The sequence below is a fragment of the Muntiacus reevesi genome, chromosome 5, assembly GCF_963930625.1.
Source record: "Muntiacus reevesi chromosome 5, mMunRee1.1, whole genome shotgun sequence".
NCBI classification, from domain to species: domain Eukaryota; kingdom Metazoa; phylum Chordata; class Mammalia; order Artiodactyla; family Cervidae; genus Muntiacus; species Muntiacus reevesi.
The window spans coordinates 9,157,939-9,179,712 of record NC_089253.1 but is presented as its reverse complement, the minus strand read 5'-3'; the positions used below and the strand labels follow the sequence as shown (position 1 = coordinate 9,179,712).

Below are 21,774 nucleotides of genomic sequence, written 5' to 3'. Positions count from 1 at the left end.
ATTAATAATTAAAATATGTTGAGCTGGGCTCAGTAATAAATGCTGGGCTTCCCAGGTGGTGCAATGGTAAAGAATCCGCCTGCCAATGCAGGAGACACAAGAGAGGCTGGTTCCATCGCTTTCATCCCTGGAAGAGTCGCTGGAGTAGAAAATGGCAGCCCAATCCAGTATTCTTGCCTGGGAAATATCACGGACAGAGGAGGCTGGTGGGCTACAGTCGGGTGACAGAGATTCGGACAAGACTGACAGAGTATGTCTGTATGACTCAAGAGTAGTAACTGCTAAGAACTTTAAACCACAATTACACATTTTCAAATCAGTGGAAATAAAATATGAACTTAGGGGAGGAAAAAAATCTTACTCCAAAAAAAATCAAAAAATAAAATATACAGAAATATGTCTATTAGCACAAAAATATGAGAAAAACAGGTGCAGAGACAGCAATAACAACACTGTAACGTAAAACAAAATAATGTATAAAAATAATGTAAACAGACTTAAGTTCTTTAAAGACAAAGTTTGTCAGATCGAATCGAAAAAAAACCTAGCAATATGTCACGGCTAAACCTTGATGCCGACGGAGGAAGATACAGCAGAGTCAATGGACGGGTTCTGCCACTACCTTCCCTTTCCCATTCAGCCTCTCTCAAGTTTTGACCCGGTCCATTCCCGTCCCCCCATTCCCGTCCCCAAGTCCCTCCTCAGCCCCTTTCCTCCCCGGTTGGAGGCGGGGAAGCGAGGAGGCTTAACGTCCAGCCCGTCTCCCTAAACCGACCGGCTCGCTCCCCACGGCGGCCGTGGTGACGTTGCCGGGGGCGGGCCCCACACCGTAGCGCTCTATTTCTCGGCCCGCCCTTCCGCGATTGGTGAGGAAGAGGGCACGTCACGCCGACTATAAAAGAAAGGGTTTGTGACGGAGGCGCTCCTCGGGGAGCGCCGATTGGCTCTCTTGACGCGAACGCTCCGTGCGTCTGGGAGTTGCGCCGCAGTTCTCTCCGCGACGACAGCCATAGCTCCCTCCTCTTCAGCCGACGCCACCGCCGCCTGTGCTGCGGGACCGGCTGTATGGTTAGGCCACAGTCTTTAATGAGTAAACTAAGTCCTTCCTGCGGTGGTGTTGGTCACGCATTTATGGAGTTTCTGAAGGTCCCCGGAGACTACTGCCAGGCACAGCACGGCCTTCATGAGGAGAAGTGAACTGTAGAAATTCATCACTGCTCCACTAAGAAGCCCCCATAGGAGCGTCACCCTGGACACAGACGTGTGTTCTTGAAACCATCGGAGCCTTTTACAAGAATTCCGACCCCGATGGGGTAAACCTCGGTGCTCTTCTTTTCCATTGACTCAGTCTTATTGAACTGAAGGATGGCTTCGTGTTAGCAGGTTCATTTCATTTCCTTGTTACTCCCAATTTCGTATCTAAAGCGTTGAGAATTTCGAGTGGGGCATATTGGAGTAGACTTCAGTTTCTTTACATCATTCCTGCGTTCAGAAATTTAATTTTTTTTTTTTTTGTAACCGTATCGTTTTTTTTTTTTTTTTTTTTTTAACTACATTAACATGGCTCCACTGACCCGCCCAGCTCCTGTGGAAGTCACATACAGGAACATGAGATTTCTTATTACACACAATCCAACCAGTGCAACCTTAAGCAAATTCATAGAGGACCTTAAGAAGTACGGAGTTACGACAATAGTAAGAGTGTGTGAAGCAACTTATGACACTGCTCTGGTGGAGAAAGAAGGCATCCAGGTTTTGGATTGGCCCTTTGATGATGGTTCATCACCCTCTAACCAGATCGTGGATGACTGGTTAAGTCTTTTAAACATTAAATTTCGGGAAGAACCTGGTTGTTGCATTGCAGTTCACTGTGTTGCAGGTCTTGGGAGAACTCCAGTGCTTGTCGCTCTGGCATTAATGGAAGGTGGAATGAAAAATGAAGAGGCGGTCCAGTTTATAAGACAAAAGCGGCGTGGAGCTTTTAACAGCAAGCAACTTTTATATTTGGAGAAATATCATTCTAAAATGCGGCTGCGCTTCAAAGACTCCAGTGGCCATAGAAACAACTGTTGCATTCAATAAAACTTGCCTGCCTCATGCTGTTGTCTTGGACATGGAACTTGAGACAGGACTTAATTTATCATATGTATTAACATAGGCTTAATGAATGACAAGTCTAATGAAGCTTCCCGTAGGAATACTGAACAGCCACAAGCGTGGCAAAATTGCAGCCTCTTTAACTTACTACTATTCCCATGCCAGAAATAATGTATAAGAAACTGAGAGATTAGGTACCAAAATACTCAGCACAATACTGGTATATTTTTAGTATCATATAGATTTAAAACCCTAGGAATTAGGAACAGCACTGTAAACCATATGAGGTTTATTCTTCTAGTCATCTCAAATATTGCAAGTAAGACCTTTTGATTGTCTGCTCCTATGTTTACCACCCCACATGTGTACCTCTGTGCATCAGGTTTGTGTAACAACTGATTCTGTTGAATTCTTACTAGGACTTAGTGATTATTGTCTTTCTATAAATCTCATTTTGTGCTGTTATGAAAGGCTCCAGTTTGAAAAAAAATCACATCTCTGAAATTTCATGTAAAATATACATCATACAGAAACACGTGTGTGTGTGTAATATTTTTAGACAAAAAAAGCTTTACAGTCAATCTGTTTACACTTGGGATGCAGTTTTGAAGGGGAGGGCTTGAAGACAGAATGGGAAGAGGCTGTGGAAAATTTCTACTGGAAATTCCATGTTGCCTTAATCTTGTGCAGGATGTATAGAATAGTTCCTTTTATTTAGTAAACTATAAAGGGAAAGATATTTTGTAGCTAAAACATTTCTTAATTATAAAATTTTGAAGGTCTTGTAGTTCTTCAACACACCTATTGGAAGTTATTAACTTATTTTTAAGTGTAGTATTTTTTCCTTGTCTTTTCAACCAAAATAGAAGAGAGTTTCTACTACTGAACTGATCAGACATCTAACATTTTATATGATTTTGAACTGTGTAACTTAATAGTTAGATACTTGATACTTTGTTTTATTATGGAATTGATAAAATGGTGATATGTATTAAGGTTAGTTCAACCATAGATTCATACTGTGTGGCAATGTAGTTCAGTGCGAGAAATAATTTGTTAGTATTCGCCTTTCATCAGCTAGTACAAGAGCTTAAAACATCTAAATGACGAACTATAGGAGAGTGAGACAAACTAAGCAAGATGGTATAGCTGTGTCATTTTTAGTAAAAGTAGAAGCAAAGGCATGACTAGAGATGAAAGCATTACTTAAAGTTTCAAAAGTTCACTTCACCAGAAAGTTATAACAATTCTCAATTCTATGTATCAGATAACATAGTTCAAAAATCTATAAAGCAAACATGGAAAGAACCACAAGGAAAATAGACAAGTTTATCAGAGTGATAGGAAATTTTATTATTTTTCTTTCAGAAACAGGTCGAGTAGATAAAAATCAGTAAAGACATAGATTTGAACAAAACAATAAGTTTGATCCCATGGACATAAGAACATTGCATTCAACAGTGAGCATCCATGTTTTTCTAAAAGTACATGAAATATTTTATTAAATTTGACTGCATATAAGATCATATATAATTTCAGCAAAATTCTAAAACATTTGAATAACACAAGTTTTCCGAGTACAATTAAGTTAGAGAAAAAAGTAACATTTGGAATTTTGAAAATCTGTGTCTAGAAACTTCCACTTCTAGACAGGATGTAGTAGGTCATGGCAACCCAACACCCTCTCTGCAACATCCATAAAAATATAGATAAGTTTCAAGAATAACGTTTAAAGATGTATGAGAGCTGTGAGAGCAGCATGGACTAGGTGAACAGAAATTCCGAACAGGAAGGAGTTCTCCTGCGGTGAGTGGCCGTTTTGTTTGCTGGGGGCATTTACTAGGACATGTTTGCTGGGACGTGGACTAAGGATCAGGCTTGGTTCCTGCAGCAGGGTCTTTACTGAAGGAAAAAGAAACCCAGCGAGGCTTCTGGTGGTCACATTGGGGCTGGTGCAACAGACTGGAAAATTGAGAGGTTTGGCCAGTTTCACATTGCAGGTCAAGTTTCTGAGGAAACAGGTAGAGGTTTGCACTTGGAGGCTTACTGGAGCACCATCTCAACAACACTGTGACGGAGCAAGAGAACCAGGATGCTGCAGAAGCCGAATGGTGATACATACAGATGCAACAGTAGCATTAGCCAATTTCCCAGGGAGCTGTGAAGCTGAGAGGGCCATTTAGGGATGTCTGCACTTGTGGCAATGGGCTTGGACCTTTGGATTCCAGGCAGTAGATGCAGGCTGTCCTTGGGGATGAGGGCATAATCTTGAATGAAGCATCATCTTTCAGTCAAGTGCAGGTCCCAGGCAGCACTGTGATAATACTGTTGGCAGCTGACCATTAATGGGTGTTTCAGACCATTTGAGGGATCTGATTGGTACCACCACAGCATCCACAGGTTATAGCCACTATACTGAAAGACACTTGCTGTGTTCTGGGACCAAATATGAGAGACTGGGGAGTTAGTATGAAGGTTTTAAAAGATAGAGGGAAATTTCCCTCAACTTCATAGTGCTTGGGAGACAAAGCCCTGCTAGAAGAGGTTCTAATTTTGTCCAATGCTTAGACTGTTTTTTTTTTTTTTTTTACTATAGCCATTCTGGTGAGTGGGAAGTGGTATCCCATTGTCGTTTTAAGTTTTAATACAATTAGTGTTAAACATCTTTTCATATACATGTTAGTCATTTGTAATATATCAACTCAAATATTTTACCCATTTTTTTTCAGTTGGGCCTTGTCATCTTACTGAGTTGTAGAAGTTCCTTATATATTCTGACTCCAATATCTTTATTAGATATATAATTTGCAAATACTGTCTCCCAATCTGTTACCTGTCATTTTCTTCCCCTTAATGATTTGTTTCAAAGTACAGAAGTTAAAAAAATTTAATGAGGTACAATTTATCAATTTTCTCTTTTATGGATCATGCTTTTAAATTGTATCTAAGAATCTCTTCAATCAGTCACAAAGACTTTTTGGCTACATTTCCTTCTAGAAATTGTACAGATTTTAGCTCTTACATTTAGATCTGTGGTCCATTTTGAGTTAATTTTTGTATATGGTGTGAAATAAATCTCTGTGTGTGTATATATATATTTGCATGTGGATATCTAGTTGTCCCAAGCATCATCTCTTCAAAAGGCCATCCTTTCCTCAACTGAATTACCTTGGTAATTGAAAAATCAATTTACCATAAATGAAGGACTTATTTCTGAATTCTCAACTGTTTCATTGATCTATATGAGCACACAGTCTTGATTACTGTAGCTTTATGGAAAGTTCTGAAATTGGATCATGTACATCATCCTTTTTCAAAAGTTTTGACTATTCTAAGTCCCTTGCATTTGCGTATAAATTTTAGGATCAATCTGTCAATTTATACAAAAATAGCTTGTAGGAATTTTGATAGGTCTAGTGTTGAAATTATAGGTAATTTGGAGAGAACTGCAGGCTTGATAATATTGAATCTTAAACATGTACATGGACCATTTCCCTTAAATCTTTAGTTTCTATCATCACTATTTTATAGTTCTCACTGTGTAAGATTTGTACCTCTTAAATTACTTAAGTATTTTTTTCTTTTTGATGGTATTGTGACTGCAGTGTTTTCTTAATTTCATTGCTAGTGTTTGCTGCTAGTCTATGGAAATACAGTTGTTTTTTGTACATTGACCTTGCTTTCTATGAGCTTCCTAAACTCATTTGTTAGGGGAGAGAGAGGGAATGAGGAAGGGAGGGCGAGAGCAAAACAAGTGCTACTCTCTTCTTTGGCATTTTCTGCTTACAAGAATATGTTATCTGTAAACAAAGGCAGTTTTACTCTTTTTTCCCCCCAATCTGAATGCCTTTACTTTCTTTTTCTTTTTTAATTGAATTGGCTAGACCCTCCATGTTGACCAGAAGTGGTGGAAACAAACTTCCAGATCTTAGGGAGAAAGTGTTCATGCTTTGACTTAAAGTATGGTTAGGTTGAGGATGTTCTCTTCTATTCGTTTGTTGAAAGTTTTATCATAAACAGGTGTTGGGTATTTTAAAATGCTTTTTCCACATCCATTGACATCATCTGGTGGTTTGAGTCCTTCATTCTAGTAGTATCATGTACTATGTTGATCAGTTTTTAAATGTTAAAACAACCTTGCATTCCTGAGATAAATTCCACTGGTTTGTTGTGTTTAATATTGATACATTTGGCCTGCTAATATTTTGCACCTATACTCATGAGGGATATTGGTCTGCAATTTCTGTGTGTTGCTTTTTATCTGGTTTTGATATCAGGGTAGTACCAGTATTATGGAATGATTTTGGAAGTATTCCATCCTCCATTTTCTGAAAGAGTTTGTGAAGGATTGGTATTATTTATACTTTAAATATTTGATAAAATTCACCCATGAAGAATTCTTGGCCTGGGCTTTTCTTGGTGGGAAGATTTTGAATTACTAATTCAATTCTTTGATTTGTTATAGGTCTATCGATTTCTACTCTAATCTTTGCTTGCTTTGAATTCTGTTTGCTTTTCCTGTTGTAGTTTCTTAAGGAGAAAGTTTGTTATTGTTTTAGGACTTTTATTTTTTTTTCCCCCTGATATTGGCCTTTAAAGCTCTAAAATTTCCCTCTGGCACTATTTTTAGCTATAACTCATTAATTTTTATTTAATTCAACATACATAATTTATCTTGTGATTTCTTCTTACCATGACTTACTTAGAAATATACTGTTTAATTTCCAAAGAGTTGGACACTTCCCATTTTCTTTTTTACTGTTGTTGATTTCTAATTTAGTTACTAACTCTGTCCAAGAAGACTTCCTGGAGTCGAATGTATTTGCACTCAAATGATGAATGCTGTCTCCAGGCAGAAAGCTGGTTGAACTGAAATGTAGCTGATAAAGGGCAGAGAAGCAGAGGGAAGGACTTTCCAGGTAGAGACCAAGTGTGTTTAAGGGCAGAGGCCTGAAAGCGCATGTATTCAGGGTCAGCAAGATGATCCCTGTGCTTGGAACACAGGAAATGTAATTATCTTCTTTTCGTTTCTGTCAGCATAGCTAAAGTTGGTCATTTTAGTTGATCTTGTCAGCCTGTTTTGGTTTCACTGATTTTCTCTACTATTTTTCTTTTCTGTCGCATTGAGTATAAAGAAGGTGCAGCTGGGATACAGAGCACGTGTGGGACAGGACGTAGAAAAGATCATGTGAAAGGCTCCCTGGTGTTCAGATTCCAGCTTCACTCTTCAGCCCCTCTTCTGACCATGAGAGGTTCTCAGTATGAGGCCACAGATTACAGAAAAGCGATGTTTCCTCAGGATGTTCTCGGCTGAGCACCAGCACCCAGGAAGCAGGTGTTGGAAGAATAAGACCTAGGCAGGGGGTGACGTGATTTCTCTGCTGATCGCTCTTCCAGGATCCCAGGTGCCCCCCTGGCCCGCGCTGAGGGGTGGCCATGTAGGACCTGCTCATGGTGGGCAGCAGAGACCCTCAGGCTGAGCCGGCAGCAGGAGGGTGGACAGTGGTAGGTCTCTGGGCATGGATTGTTCTTTCCGGAGCTGCACAATGAAAGCGGGGCTGGACGCTGCCATGCCAGTAGATGTTAACAGTTTAGCAGCGTCTTCCATTGTGGGGGCCGCAGGCTCGTCCCCCCCACCCTCCCCATGGTGTGGGCTCTGCTGGACACAAGGGAGGTGAAGGCTACGACTGAACCTGGTATAAGAGACACGCAGACTGACAGCCTTCTGTAGGCAAGCGGTTCCAGTTTGCTGAACTGCTTCAGAGTGTGAAGGGCGGAAGAGAGCGTTCCTGAGCCAGGAACATGAAATCAAGTCTTCCCTCACGCTCCCCACGGGGCCCTTCCCCTCACAGCCTCTCTTCCTCCCTGGTTTGCTGACCGTCCCCACCTGCATTTCTCTGGTTTTCCTTTTGGAAATCACCACAAAGGCATGCCTGACTCACTGCCCACAGGGCAGTGACCTTTTCTGACTTGTGAGTTGCTTCGAGGCAGACACTCAGCCCTCATGCCCTCTGAGTCTTGAAGGGTGTGTATTCGTCTAACAGAGACTGAACTCCCTGGTGGGTGGGTCACGCTTTCTGGCCAGTGGTTGCCCTTGCATTCCTTATTTCACCACCCTGCCCCATCCTTCAGTCTGGGCACCCACTGCAGACACCGCCCCCCCATGAAGCCTTCTCTTATGCCCTCATAGGAAGGATCTTCTCCCTTCCTGAGCACACAACCTTTATCTGCAGTTCTTTCAGGGACTTAACCACTTTCTCCCTGGTGGCAAAATGCCTTGTGCCCATATTTCATTTCCTCTTCTAGACCCCAGACCTTGTCAAGGCAGAGTCTAGATTTCCGCAAGGTCTAGCCAAAAGTTGGCAATTGGTAGATGACGAAATTCTTGGGAAGGAAGCCTGAGGAGTGTTACAGAAAAGTGAATCCAAGGCCTCCTTCAGGGACAAAGCTCTTATTCATCTTATGCCTGGGCCTCTCCCCTCACACCAGAAAGTTCAAAGGAAAAACACAATGACAAGGATGGCCGTTTTTGAACCCATTTATATTGTCAGTGTTACCCTGGGCTTCATCCAGCCCCATCCCAGCCTTTGAGGTTGCATCAGATGTTCTGAACATTCATGGCCTCCTCAGGCCAAGTGTAGCTGTCCAGCGTAAAGGAGTCATAGTCTGGAGTATAGACCAGGGACCTTACAAAAGCCTCCTTGTCCTCGGGCTCTGGGTAGTAGGAGGCCAGGTTGTGTTTGTACGCGAAGTCGAGGACCTAGGGAAAAATATGTGTGACTGAGGAACTGGCTGTAAGGAGGAGCCTGCCTGAAGACCCTCGCTTGGGAGCTTGGGGAAGGGGATACACCCCATGGCAGGCATGCTCCTCTCGTGGGTTGTGGCCCCTGAAGCCACTGGAGAGGAAGGAGCTAGAGCTTTCTGCCTCGTAAGGGAGCTCTGACACAGTGGAATAAACACGATCTGGGGCAAGAGGCTTCAGGCTAAAGTCTGCTTCTGCTTCCGACTGCCTGTGGGTCCTTGGCAGTGACGCCATCATGGCTGAGCCCCAGTTTCCGCATCTGTGAAGTGGTGGTAATGACGGCTTCCTCTGGCACGGTGTGAGGATAAAGTTAGGTAGCAGGCAAAAGTGTTGAGTACCTGATACTTTGTCTCTCCTAAACGCGGCTTGAATTGGAAGAACAGCCCGGACAATGTTCTTTGGGTATTAGCTTTGGCTTCACAAGAGCATGAAGCTAAATATCTCCGAAAGGAAGGAACTGGACAGGGTGGAGCTGGACTATCAGCTGGACAGTTGGGCTTGAGGACAACAAGCCCAAAAGTCTGATTCTGGAACCCACATGGGACAACACTTGGGGACTGCATGCTGTCTGTCGTGCAATGTGTTTCTGAAATTATTCTTAAAACTTATAGAAAATGTAAAATACATATTAAGAGAAATAATGGTATTATAAACCATCATGTATTTGTCATCCAAATGCAACAATTATCAACATTAGGTCAGTCTTTATGGCACTATGTTCTGGTTCTCTGAATACCCATCATCTCTGCATCATCTGTTGGGTGACATTTATGCTTAGACTGTTCCATGAACTTGATCACCCCATGGCCCAGCCATTCTGAGAGAAAGAGGACGCATGAGTGTCTACTCTGGCCAGAAAGGTGCCAAGTGTGGAGCTTTTTCAGTGTTCTCTCTTAATGTCCTCCAAAGCTCTGGGAGTTGTTTAGTTGCTCAGTCATGTCCAACTCTTGGCGCCCTATGGACTGTAACCCGCCAGGCTCCTCTGTCCATGGGAGTCTCCAGGCAAGAATACTGGAGTGGGTTGCCATCTCCTTCTCCAGAGAACCTTCCCAACCCAGGAATCTAACCCATGTCTCCTGCTTGGCAGGCAGGTTCTTTACCACTGAGCCACCAGGGAAGACCCAAAACTCTGGGAGAGAGGAATTCTTTGGAAAAGAAGGAAACTGAGACTCAGGGAGGTGCAGTGATTGTCCTGAGGTGCCTCTGCTGCTGACTGGCAGGGCTGGGACTCCACAGTCCAAGCTTTCCATGATGCTATGCAAGTTGACCTTTCTGTATAAATGGGCACTTATGATTCATTAAAAAAAAATCCCACCCACGTTCTGGTCCAGAAAACTGTGGACTTTGATGACCTTTCTGCCTGGTGTCTGAGGGGAAGTGCAGGAGCTTCCCAGAACTGCCCTGAGTGGGTGTGGGGATGGGGCTCGAGCTACAGGCCAGAGTTTGTCGGCAGCCTTTGGGGAGCATGCAGTGTAGGCCAGGGAGCCAGGATGTGGCCAGCGCTGCCCTCCCCTCAGTCCCCCTAAAGTCAGAGAGAGTTGACGAACCCCGCCACCCATGTTAAGGGGGTGAGGAGTCCCTTACTTTGATGGCGATTCTCAGAGACACGTCTCGGATGGTGCTGAGGGGCGGGTACAGTCTCCCCTGTGACAGATGGTGCTCAGAGACCTCCTGGGCAATTTGCTGGGGAGAGACAACAGAGAGGAATAAGCTGATTTTCTGCCTTTCCAGAACAAGCCTGACCCAGTACACTGGAGACTCACCTCACCCCTCATAGGTGGCCAGTCACTGCCGTTTCCTCTGTTGTCTCACCACCTCGTGGCCCCGGGGAGCTTAAAGCTTAGGCTTAAAACAGGGACACATCCTTTATGTCCTTTGAGACTAGCTGAGGCTTAAAACAACATGAGGCGCTCTGAATTCTGAAGGAAAATCACTAGGGCCAAGATGAATAAACTAGTGACCTGCAGAGCAGCAGGTAAAGAACCCGCCTGTCAGTGCAGGAGACGCAGAGACATGGATTTGATCCCTGAGTCAGGAAGATCCCCTGGAGAAGGAAATTCCAACCCACTCCGGTATTCTTGCCTGGAGAATCCCATGGACAGAGGAGCCTGGCGGACTACAGCCCCTGGGGTCGCAAAGAGTTGGACACGACTGGGCCAACCACGCATGCGTGCACAGAGCAGACTCCAGGACCCACCCCACCCTGACTGGCCTAACTTGCCGCCTCGGGAGACCTGAGTCCCTCGCTTCCTGAGCTCCAGCCCCTTCCGCATGTTAAGGAGCATCCTGAGCGTCCATCACCACTGTCCTGCATCTCTGTTTTCAGGGCTCCTTGATTCGCCGTCCCAGCCCTGGCCCCGGTGGGGACTGGCTGCTTCTCCCGCGAGTGACCCCACAACCGGCAGTACCTGCTCCCTGCATAAATGCTCCGAGCCTTCACCTTGGGACGCCGCCTCCCACAGCTCCCCTCCCAGCTCCAGGCTGCTCTCTGAGGGGCAGCCCTCCCTCGCAAGCCTCTTCTTCCTGCCGGGGGCCTGGTGCTCAGTCAGCCTTGCAGAACAGCCTCTTTGATGTGGCCCTGAATCCACCCCCACCCCGCCTTCTTGTGTCAAGCTTAAAGCTGGGAAAGAGCCACGGGAGAAGTCTTGTGTCCTGGAACAGACTGGGGAAGGAGGTGGTCTTGCTTCAGAGTCTGGCAGACAGGAGGGATGTGGGCCGCGTTCTCACGCTTGGCGCTCTCCTTTCCGCTCACTCGGCCCAGCATTCACAGAGCCCTGCGACTCGCCAGGCTCTGCGCTGGGTGCGGGAGAACACGGCGGAGAAGCCGGTCTTTTCTTCCCCGGAGGCTGGCGTCCGTGGAAAATGAAGGATTAGAGTGACCGCAAGGAGAGAGGACATACAGGCACAGAGGAGGGCGGTGGTCCAGTGGCTGAGACCCCACATTTCCAGTGCGGGGGGTTTTTGTTGTTTAGTCACTAAGTCACGTCTGACTTGTTTGGGACTCCATGGACTACAGTCTGCCAAGCTCCTTGTTCATAGACTTCTGTAGGCAAGAATACTGCAGTGGGAATTTCCTCCTCCAGGGGAATCTTCCCAACCCAGGGATTGGACCTGAGTCTCCTGCATTGGCAGGAAGATTCTTTACCACTGAGCCACCTGGGAAGGCCTCCAATGTGGGAGATGCAAGGGGATGCAAGTTCAATCCCTAGGCGGGGAACTAAGATCCCATATGCCTCATGATGAAGCCAAAAAAAAAAAAAAAAATGAGGCAAGGCTGGTGACATGGGAGAAGAAGCTGGAGCAGCTGAGGTAGAGGCAGGCAGGAGAGAGGGTAAGACCCTGTTCAGGGAGAGAAGAGCCAGGTGCAGGCTCACTCTTTATAAAAATAAAAAAAGGCGTTCAGAAGAGAAGACAGAAGCTAAGACCTGAAGGGCCAAGTATCAGTGAATTTCTTGAAGAGAGGAGAAGGAACAACATGAAAATTATTGGAGGGGGGAGAGAGCATGACTGTGAAAAGGATGGACAGACCAAAGGCAGGGGGAGGGAAGGAGGGCTGGGATGAACCGTGTGAAGGGGTTCGGACTTTCCTGGGAACACCAACAAGCCATATGAAAGTCTGAAGTTTAGGAGACAAGAGGGCCTGTTCCCGGCTTCGAAGGATCCTCTTTGTGGAGCTATCGAGGATGGATTGATCAGAGGGAAGCAGGATTCCCAGGGATAAATCTGCAGCTAGAAAGCTCCTGCAGTGAAGAGTTAGATCTCAGTAGGTGTGGTTGCTCCTTAGACACTGGGCATTGCCAGTGCTCTGCTGCGGCTTCAAGGCAAACTGCCTGGGGCCCTCCTGGCGCACTGCTCACAAGCCAGGTGACCCGGGGCAAGCAACTTAAACTCTCAGTGCCTCTGTTTCCTTGTTATTAACACAGGGATGATCGCTATATTTTACCAGGCTGTCAAGATGACATGAGATAGTGCATGTAAATCTCCTAAAACACATATTACTTTTTATACAGAAAAATGAGATGCAACTGAAGTTATCTTAATTTAAAAGTGCCCTTTTTAGAAATGTAACCTGCCCAGGACTTTGAAGACCAGATTGTCAGCTCCGGGGAGGCAGGGGCCTTGTGCTATTCATAGCAAGTGACTGAGAAGTAGATTGAGGAGGGGTTCCTGCTTGCTTCACGGATACTATTCCAGAAACAATGGGGCTGAACTGTCCCACAGCACGAGGTGGGGGTTGGGCAGATGTCTCTGGGGGTTGCAGAGGAAGGATCTGGCAACCGTGTTTCTGCACAACAGGGAACCTGCATGCAGGCCAACTCCAAGCAGGAAGTGACTCTTCCTATCCGGTGGGGGTTTCAGACAGTTCTGCCCATGGCCACCAAACACCACCACCACCAATCAGAGCAACCAGAAGAAATACAAACACAAAATACTTAGACAAGAGGGACAGAGAACCACAGCACAAAACCAGAGCTAGCATGCACAAGGCCTGTGCGAGGCTGATGGGCCTCCAGGAGACATGGGAAGAAGGAAATTGGTGCATGAAGCGGTTAGTTTCTTGTGGGGCTCATAGGAGCAGGTCTGGGTAGGGCTGTGTGGAAGCCGTTCTCTGTCATGCTGGCCTCGAGCTCTCCCCAGTGCCCTGGTGAGGGGGGAACTCAGACATAGGTCAGAAAACACCGTTGAGCCTTTGGAGCTCACTGGGGCTGAATGTATTTGCTATTTGTTTATAGTTTTGAGAGTCTTTTGGACTGTAAGATCAAACCAGTCCATCCTAAAGGAGATCAGTCCTGAATAGTTACTGTAAGGGCTGATGCTGAAGCTAAAGCTCTAATACTTTGGCCACCTGATGTGAAGAGCTGACTCATTGGAAAAGACCCTGATACTGGGAAAGGTTGAAGGCAAAAGGAGAAGGGGGACAACAGAGGATGAGGTGGTTAGATAGCATCATCAACTCAATGGACAGGATTTTAAGCAAACTCTGGGAGATAGTGGAGGACAGAGGAGCCTGGTGTGCTCCAGGCCATGGGGTCACAAAGAGTCAGACACGACTCAGCGACTGAACGACAACAACATAGTTCGTATTAGCTTAACTTTCCAACAGAAACATTTCCATTGCCGTGGTTCCCCAGAGTGAAGATAAATGTGAAAGGCTAAGTAAGCGACTGATAAATGTCAGTCACTGTAACTGCTATCAAAAACCATTATTATGAATGTGGGTTGTCATCCTCAGTGAATTCTTTCATTGTTTTCACCGTGCTCAGTAAAGAGCCCTTCTGGGAGCTTTTCTAGTAAGATATGTGAGGCAGGTGTACACCCACGACTGTGCTCAAGACATGGGTACTCAGAGCAGGCCAACCCAGCATGCAACCTTCCTTACAGAAAGCTGCCCTAGTGGGGCTTATTTTGCTAGCAGTTACCAGTAATGTGGCTAGCACCCACGGTCTGAAGAATCGATTGCTTGTCATGGTTCATGAGCCCACCGTTTGAGGTGGTTTTGGTGGCATTTCTGTTCTTGCCAGGCACACGGGTACTGCTGGGAGGCAGGGAGCCCCGCCAGGTATGTCCCTTCAGTGCCAGGGCCTCCTGCCAACACCCCCTCCCACTGACTCTTCCTTACCCCACTTCGCCCCCCTTAGAGACCCTGTGTGTGTTTTCAGAGGCGTTCAAGCCTCAAGGTGATCTTGAGAGAAGCGTGACATTGGCGCCCTTTGCGGAACCACTGATGGGCTTAGGGGGCAGGGAGTAGCAGAAACAAGACAAGGAGTCTTCAGGGACCAGCGCGGGCCCTCCCGGGTGTGCGCGGAGCAGGGAGCGGGGATACCTCTGCCGTCAGGAGGAAGATCTCATCTGGTATGTGCCGGATCCCGCCGGCGATGACTCCCAGGGCCACGCCAGGGAACACGTAGGCGTTGTTGCCCTGCCCGGGAAAGAAGGTCCTGCCATCCTCCAGAGTCACGCTTGGAAAAGGACTTCCGCTGGCAAAGATCCCTCGGCCCTGGGGGCGGGAAGAAAACCAGAGACAGAGCTTGGAGACGGGTTGAGGGAGTTATGGTGGCCTGTCTTGTCTCCTGAACGTTGACCCCCTTCTCCACCTTCTCCTGGGGGCTCGGCGCTCTGCTGAGGACACTGTGGGTGCCGAAAGCAGGCCTGCTCATCTGACGGGAAAGCCGAGTTCCCACCGGGCTCCCTGGTGGCCACAAAACCACTGGAAGGGGAAGGTGTGCCTTTCTAACTTGTCACCTCCCCAGAGAGCCAAGCTGGGTGTGTAGAGTCTACCAGCGCCTCGAGTTCTGGTCAAAGCTCTATGTGAGGGGACCCTGAGCACCAAGGCATAATGGTAAGAGCCGGGGCTTTGGAACCAGACCTGGGTTTGAGGGCCACCTCCATTTTTTTTTCCCACCCTACTCATAGGGTGACTCAAAGCCATTGTTACTGTGTCCTCTCAGCCTCGGGCAGGACGCACTCCCCGCTGACCTCGGTGACCCGGTAGCACTTCTCAGCCGTGCACTCGGCCTTGCTGGTGGGGTTGCTCAGGGCAAAGATGATAGGGTGCTCGTGGAAGGAGGCCATGTCCCTCAGGATCTGCTCCGTGAAGGCTCCTGCGATGGCGGCAACACCTACGGGGAGAAGGGGGGTAGTGGGGATGCCTACGCTTTATAAACACCCCATTCCTCTCCTGGGTGGTGCTGGCGGGCAACTAGATACAGCGCAGAAGGCTAAGGAGTCTTGGGGGATGTCATCGGCCATGGGGAGAACAGAGGATGAGAGAAAAGGGTCTTCCTGCTTGAGCAGGCTGAGACCCCCTGTTAAGTCCTAAGGGACCACTGGTCCATCCCAGGCCCCTTCCCAGTGAGGGTACAGCTGTGAAGGCATTCCTGGCCACTGCCCTTTAGAGTGGGCTGCTCCCCACAGGAGAGGGGTGATGCCAGGCTCCCCCTCCTTGGGAGAGGAGTGCTCATTTCATCTTGGTCAGAGAGCCCAGCCTGCACTTTCCCACTCTATGCAGCAATTCTGCATCGTGAAGCCCAGCGTGGTGTCTCCATTTTATGGTTCACATGCAGCAATAACTCAATAAAAGTCTGTAGCACTGAATCGAATGTAAGGGGAAAGAGTTGCGTCTCCACGGGTTGCTGAAGCCCCCTTGTTGAGCCTCAGCCTCCGCCTGCAAGTCAAGAGAACTGGCTGGGCTGAGCAGCGGGCCGCCCCCTCCTCCTACCTATGATGGCCGTGGGCTTCACCAGCCTCACCACCTCCTCCAGGGAGTTCACTTCGGGGTGGTCCTGGGCAAACATCTCCTTCTCATGGTTCAGGTGGCTCCTGCCCTGCAGGAAAAGGAAGAACACGATGCAGCTGGGGCAGTGAGAACCACCGGCTGGGGTGGGGATGTGTCCGGAGACTCTCAGAACCTTTCGCGCAGAGCCCTGGGCTTTGGGCTGAGCTATCAGAAGTGTTGAGGCCCGTCTTCTAGATTGGAACCTAAGGATTTGAAACATGTGTGTTGCGTGTGTCTGTGTGTGTTTCTTTAATCCAAACCACATATGGAGAATCCAATACAGCCTTTCTTTGAGCTGCTCGGGTCGTGGCCTCCTAGGCCAGGACAGAAAGGCTCGGAGGAAACGCCTGCGTCTAATTAAGACTCTGGATCCCAAGACATACAGCACACAGGCCCAGTGAGGGATGGGGGCCCACGTCACCCAGTGTCAAGGTGTATTTGACAAGAGCTGTTAACCTCCCCACGGGATTGCCAGGAGTTGGGACACACGATGGAGGGACTGAACAGAAACTGAAACTAACCTCCCCAGGGCACCCCTGGTGGCTCAGGTGGTAAAGAATCTGCCTGCAGCGCAGGAGACCCGGGTTCAATGCCTGGGTCAGGAAGATCCCCTGGAGGAGGGCATGTCAACCCACTCCAGTGTTCTTGCCTGGAGAATCCCGTGGACAGAGGAGCCTGGTGGGCTACAGACCATAGGGTCGCAAAGAGTGGGACATGACTGAGCGACTAACACTTTCTCTTTCATTCAGTTCAATTCAGTTCAGTCGCTCAGTCGTGTCTGACTCTTTGCGACCCCATGAATTGCAGCACGCCAGGCCTCCCTGTCCATCACCAACTCCCGGAGTTTACTCAAACTCATGCCCATTGAGTTGGTGATGCCATCCAACCATCTCATCCTCTGTCATCCCCTTCTCCTCCTGCCCTCAATCCCTCCCAGCATCAGGGCTTTTTCTAATGAGTCAACTCTTCGCATGAGGTGGCCAAAGTATTGGAGTTTCAGCTTCAACATCAGTCCTTCCAATGAACACCCAGGACTGATCTCCTTCAGGATGGATTGGTTGGATCTCCTTGCAGTCCAAGGGACTCTCAAGAATCTTCTCCAACACCACAGTTCAAAAGCATCAATTCTTCAGCCCTTAGCTTTCTTCACAGTCCAACTCTCACATCCATACATGACCACTGGAAAAACCATAGCCTTGACCAGATGGACCTTTGTTGGCAAAGTAATGTCTCTGCTTTTTAATATGCTCTCTAGGTTGGTCATAGCTTTTCTTCCAAGGGGCAAGTGTCTTTTAATTTTATGACTGCAATCACAATCGGCAGTGATTTTGGAGACCCCCCAAAATAAAAGTCTGACACTCTTTCCACTGTCTCCCCATCTATTTCCCATGAAGTGATTGGATCAGATGCCATGATCTTAGTTTTCTGAAGGTTAAGCTTTGAGCCAACTTTTTCACTCTCCTCTTTCACTTTCATCAAGACGCTTTTTAGTTCCTCTTCACTTTCTGTCATAAGGGTGGTGTCTTCTGCATATCTGAAGTTATTGATATTTCTCCCAGCAATCTTGATTTCCGCTTGTGTTTCATCCAGCCCAGCGTTTCTCATGATGTACTCTGCATATAAGTTAAATAAGCAGGGTGACAATATACAGCCTTGACCTACTCCTTTCCCTATTTGGATCCAGTCTGTTGTTCCATGTCCAGTTCTAACTGTTGCTTCCTGACCTGCATACAGGTTTCTCAAGAGGTGGGTCAGATGGTCTGGTATTCCCATCTCTTTCAGAATTTTCCACAGTTTATTGTGATCTACACAGTCAAAGGCTTTGGCGTAGTCAACAAAGCAGAAATAGATGTTTTTCTGGCACTCTCTTGCTTTTTCGATGATCCAGCAGATATTGGCAATTTGATCTCTGGTTCCTCTGCCTTGTCTAAAACCAGCTTGAACATCTGGAAGTTCTCGGTTCACATATTGCTGAAGCCTGGCTTGGAGAATTTTGAGCATTACCTTACTAGCGTGTGAGATGAGTGCAATTGTGCAGTAGTTTGAGCATTCTTTGGGATTGCCTTCCTTAGGGATGGGAATGAAAACTGACCTTTCCCAGTCCTGTGGTCACTGCTGAGTTTTCCAAATTTGCTGGCATGTTGAGTGCAGCACTTTCACAGCATCATCTTTCAGGATTTGAAATAGCTCAACCGGAATTCCATCATATCCACTAGCTTTGTTCGTAGTGATGCTTTCTAAGGCCCACTTGACTTCACATTCCAGGATGTCTGGCTCTAGGTGAGTGATCACACCATTGTGATTATCTGGGTCATGAAGATCTTTTTTGTACAGTTCTTCTGTGTATTCTTGCCACCTCTTCTTGATATCTTCTGCTTCTGTTAGGTCCATACCATTTCTGTCCTTTATTGAACCCATCTTTGCTTGAAATGTTCCCTTGGTATCTCTGATTTTCTTGAAGAGATCTCTAGTTTTTCCCATTCTGTTATTTTCCTCTATTTCTTTGCATTGATCGCTGAGGAAGGCTTTCTTATCTCTCCTGGCTATTCTTTGGAACTCTGCATTCAAATGGTAATATCTTTCCTTTTCTCCTTTGCTTTTTGCTTCTCGTCTTTTCACAGCTATTTGTAAGGCCTCCTCAGACAAACATTTTGCCTTTTTGCATTTCTTTTCCATGGGGATGGTCTTGATCCCTGTTTCCTGTACAACTTCACGAACCTCCGTCCATAGTTCATCAGGCTCTCTGTCTATCAGATATAGCCCCTTAAATCTATTTCTCACTTCCACTGTATAGTCATAAGGGATTTGATTTAGGTCACACCTGAATGGTCTAGTGGTTTTCCCTACTTTCTTCAGTTTAAGTCTGAATTTGGCAATAAGGAGTTCATGATCTGAGCCACAGTCAGCTCCCGGTCTTGTTTTTGCTGACTGTATAGAGCTTCTCTATCTTTGGCTGCAAGGAATATAATCAATCTGATTTTGGTTCCTCCCTGTAGATAAGAATAAGCCGGGATCCAGAGCTGGCTTGCAATGGCTGGCTGCTCCCAGTGGGCTCGAGATTCTTTCCACTTCTTCCTTCACAAATTTTACTGGAGCCTAGTTTATTTGCGGTGCTGTTAGTTTCAGGTATACGGCACAGTGATTCGGTTACACACATGCATACATTTGTTCTTGTTCAGGTTCCTTTCCCACATAGTTTATTACAGAATATTGAGTGGCGTTCCCTGCGCTATACAGCAGGTCCTTGTTGGTTATGTTTTACACCTAGCAGTGTCTGCATGTTAATCCCAAGCTCCTAACTTTTCCCTCCCTTCCACACTTCCCCTTTGGTGACCATAAGCTTATTTTCCAAATCTGTGAATCTGTTTCTGTTTTATAAATAAGTTCATTTTTTTTTTTTTTTGGTATCATATTAAAAAATTAGGTTCCACACAGGCGTGATATCATGTGATATTTGTCTTCCTCTGTCTGACTTACTTCACATTGTGTTAGATTCCTTCCATTGCTTCACACAGGAGGCAGTGGGTGACAGGCAGGTCAAGGATGACTCCCCTGGGTCAGTCGGTCTCGTGAGAACAGGAGTGAGAATGGCAGCTCTGACAGACCGTGGAGGAGGGGCGAGCTCAACGGAGCAAAGTGATGATGAACAGTGGGCAGGAGGCGAGCGTGGCAGCCTGCACCCATGCCTGGGGCCGGAGGTGGGGTCCAGGCCCTGGTCCCCTCCAGTGGGAGTCTGCCCTGAGAGGGTCTGTTGCTGCTTGTGGGAGACTCCACGATTCTTGGCTGAGACCCTCATGTTCCCACATGGGCATGTGGGAAAGGAGATGGGCATTTGTTCCAGGCAGAGGAACAAGATATGCAAAGACGGGGAAGAGAGCGAGCATGTGAGTTGGGGCAACTGTGGCGCAATACGGCTGGAGGTGAGTGCAAGACAGGAAGGGGGGGATGAGGCTGGGAGCAGGACGCAGACACATCTGCACTCACATTCAAAGCTTTGGACAAGAGTGGTTAAGGCTGCTGGGGGATGTCATTTGCTGCGGAGATCAGGACACTGCTGTCCTTCTGCTCTCTATTCTGTCTGAGCAGTGTGCCCCCGGAAGATCTCCTCCAGTCCCCGTCCAATAGTTGTAGGTGTCAGGAAACCTGCGGGTCTCCAGACTGACAGTACCTTGACAATGAGCCCCTTGGAGTCCACCATCCAGATCTTCCTTGTGGCGTCTGCTTTGGGCACACCTTCTTTCTCTAGGGCCATGACAAGGAGGTGGGCAATGCCCATGGCTGCCTGCGAGGTGGTGTTCAGACAAAAGACCAGAGCTACTCAGGATTTATCGGACACTTCGCCAAGATCCTCCCTTCTTCCCCGACTCCTCCCAGAAGGTCCCGTTAAGTCCCTGCCCCGAGACACCCAAATGGTGGGGCCCAGGCGGCTGCAATGAGCACCACGCTTCTGGGCTGTTTCCTCTCCTCTGGAGCCCAGAAGGCTTCCCCTCCTTGTTTCTCCTCCCCCTATTCTTACTACTCTCCTACTGGAGCGAATGGAGAGAGCCCCCGGTGGGACTCACCTCACCAGCACCTTGGAAAACAAACACGTGATTGGAGAGCTTGTTCTTGGTGATCCGCAGAGCAGCCAGGATCCCTGCCACGGCCACAGAGGCTGTGCCTGCAACAGAGTGGACTGAGATGACCGTCTGGCCCCCGGGCCCCACCGCCAAGACCCTTGGCAGAGTTCTCCATACCTAGAACCTGTGATGGAACAAGCAGCTTTCCCTCGCCCTCACAGAGTCAAGCCTATAGGCATGCAGGTTGTCCAGCAACTTTCTGTAGCGTACTACTCTGCATGCAGGGGGGTGTCATAGCACTCCCCAGCTCCAGAGCAGATATTAACAAATATTGTTGTAACAAGAGAGAGGCAGAGCTGCTAACGGCGCAGATCCTTCAGAAATGAAGGTCTGGGTCATCTTCCTAAGGGACACTGGCAAGCTGAGATCTTGTCTGAGGATAAGAAAACGGGAGACTGAGGAAGAAATAAATAAACATCAACCAGGGCTTCATGACTGGTTACAGAAATGAGGAATGTAGTAACCATGCAAATTTTCTTCCTTGACTATCATGAGATTTAATGGTTCATATTAGCTAATTTATTCTCCCTTTTTCTTCCTCTTATAAGTTTTGTTGAAGGTTAGTTCTACAACTCAGCCTTTAGATAACAGAGTTTTCGAGAGGAGTTAATCTTGCCCAGATTTGGGTAGTGTGACTATCTTCCAGATATAAATATGTGCATTGAAAAAAAAATGCACACTGTCAGAGCTGAGAGTTAAGGCTTATTTGCGGGCAAAATAAGGACTTTAGCCCAGGAGACAGCCTTTCAAATAGCTCTGGGAACTACTTGGAAAAGATGAGGGGGAGATCAGTATACATGTGATTTTAGTGAAGAGGGTACTGCAGTCAAGCACACGTTTTGGCAGGAAGGCTGCTGCTAGTCACAAGAAGGTTATTCCTAGTCATGGGAATAGCAAATTCCCCTGGAGTAGGAAATGGCAACCCACTCCAGTATTCTTGCCTAGAAAATTCCATGGATGGAGGAGCCTGGTGGGCTTCA

At 47.1% G+C, this 21,774-nt stretch overlaps 1 protein-coding gene and 1 pseudogene across 5 annotated transcripts in view; one reads left to right on the top strand and one right to left on the bottom strand.

The window, feature by feature from the left end:
- The window catches only part of ME3 (malic enzyme 3), a 240,920-nt gene that overhangs the window by 10,496 nt on the left and 208,650 nt on the right, over nt 1-21,774 (bottom strand). For 3 of the 5 annotated variants that reach the window (XM_065936390.1, XM_065936391.1, XM_065936389.1), the window contains exons 9-15: nt 20,738-20,835; nt 20,344-20,457; nt 16,119-16,224; nt 15,377-15,519; nt 14,724-14,897; nt 10,484-10,582; nt 8,603-8,857 (exon numbers count right to left, since the gene is read on the bottom strand). In XM_065936390.1, the coding sequence (XP_065792462.1) occupies nt 8,696-8,857; nt 10,484-10,582; nt 14,724-14,897; nt 15,377-15,519; nt 16,119-16,224; nt 20,344-20,457; nt 20,738-20,835 (896 nt within the window). In that variant the 3' untranslated portion in view covers nt 8,603-8,695. Of the gene's footprint in view, nt 1-8,601; nt 8,858-10,483; nt 10,583-14,723; nt 14,898-15,376; nt 15,520-16,118; nt 16,225-20,343; nt 20,458-20,737; nt 20,836-21,774 lie in introns of those variants that run through there. The other 2 variants (XM_065936393.1, XM_065936392.1) reach the window with 2 other exon arrangements.
- LOC136168942 (protein tyrosine phosphatase type IVA 1 pseudogene) lies at nt 1,305-2,157 on the top strand (annotated as a pseudogene).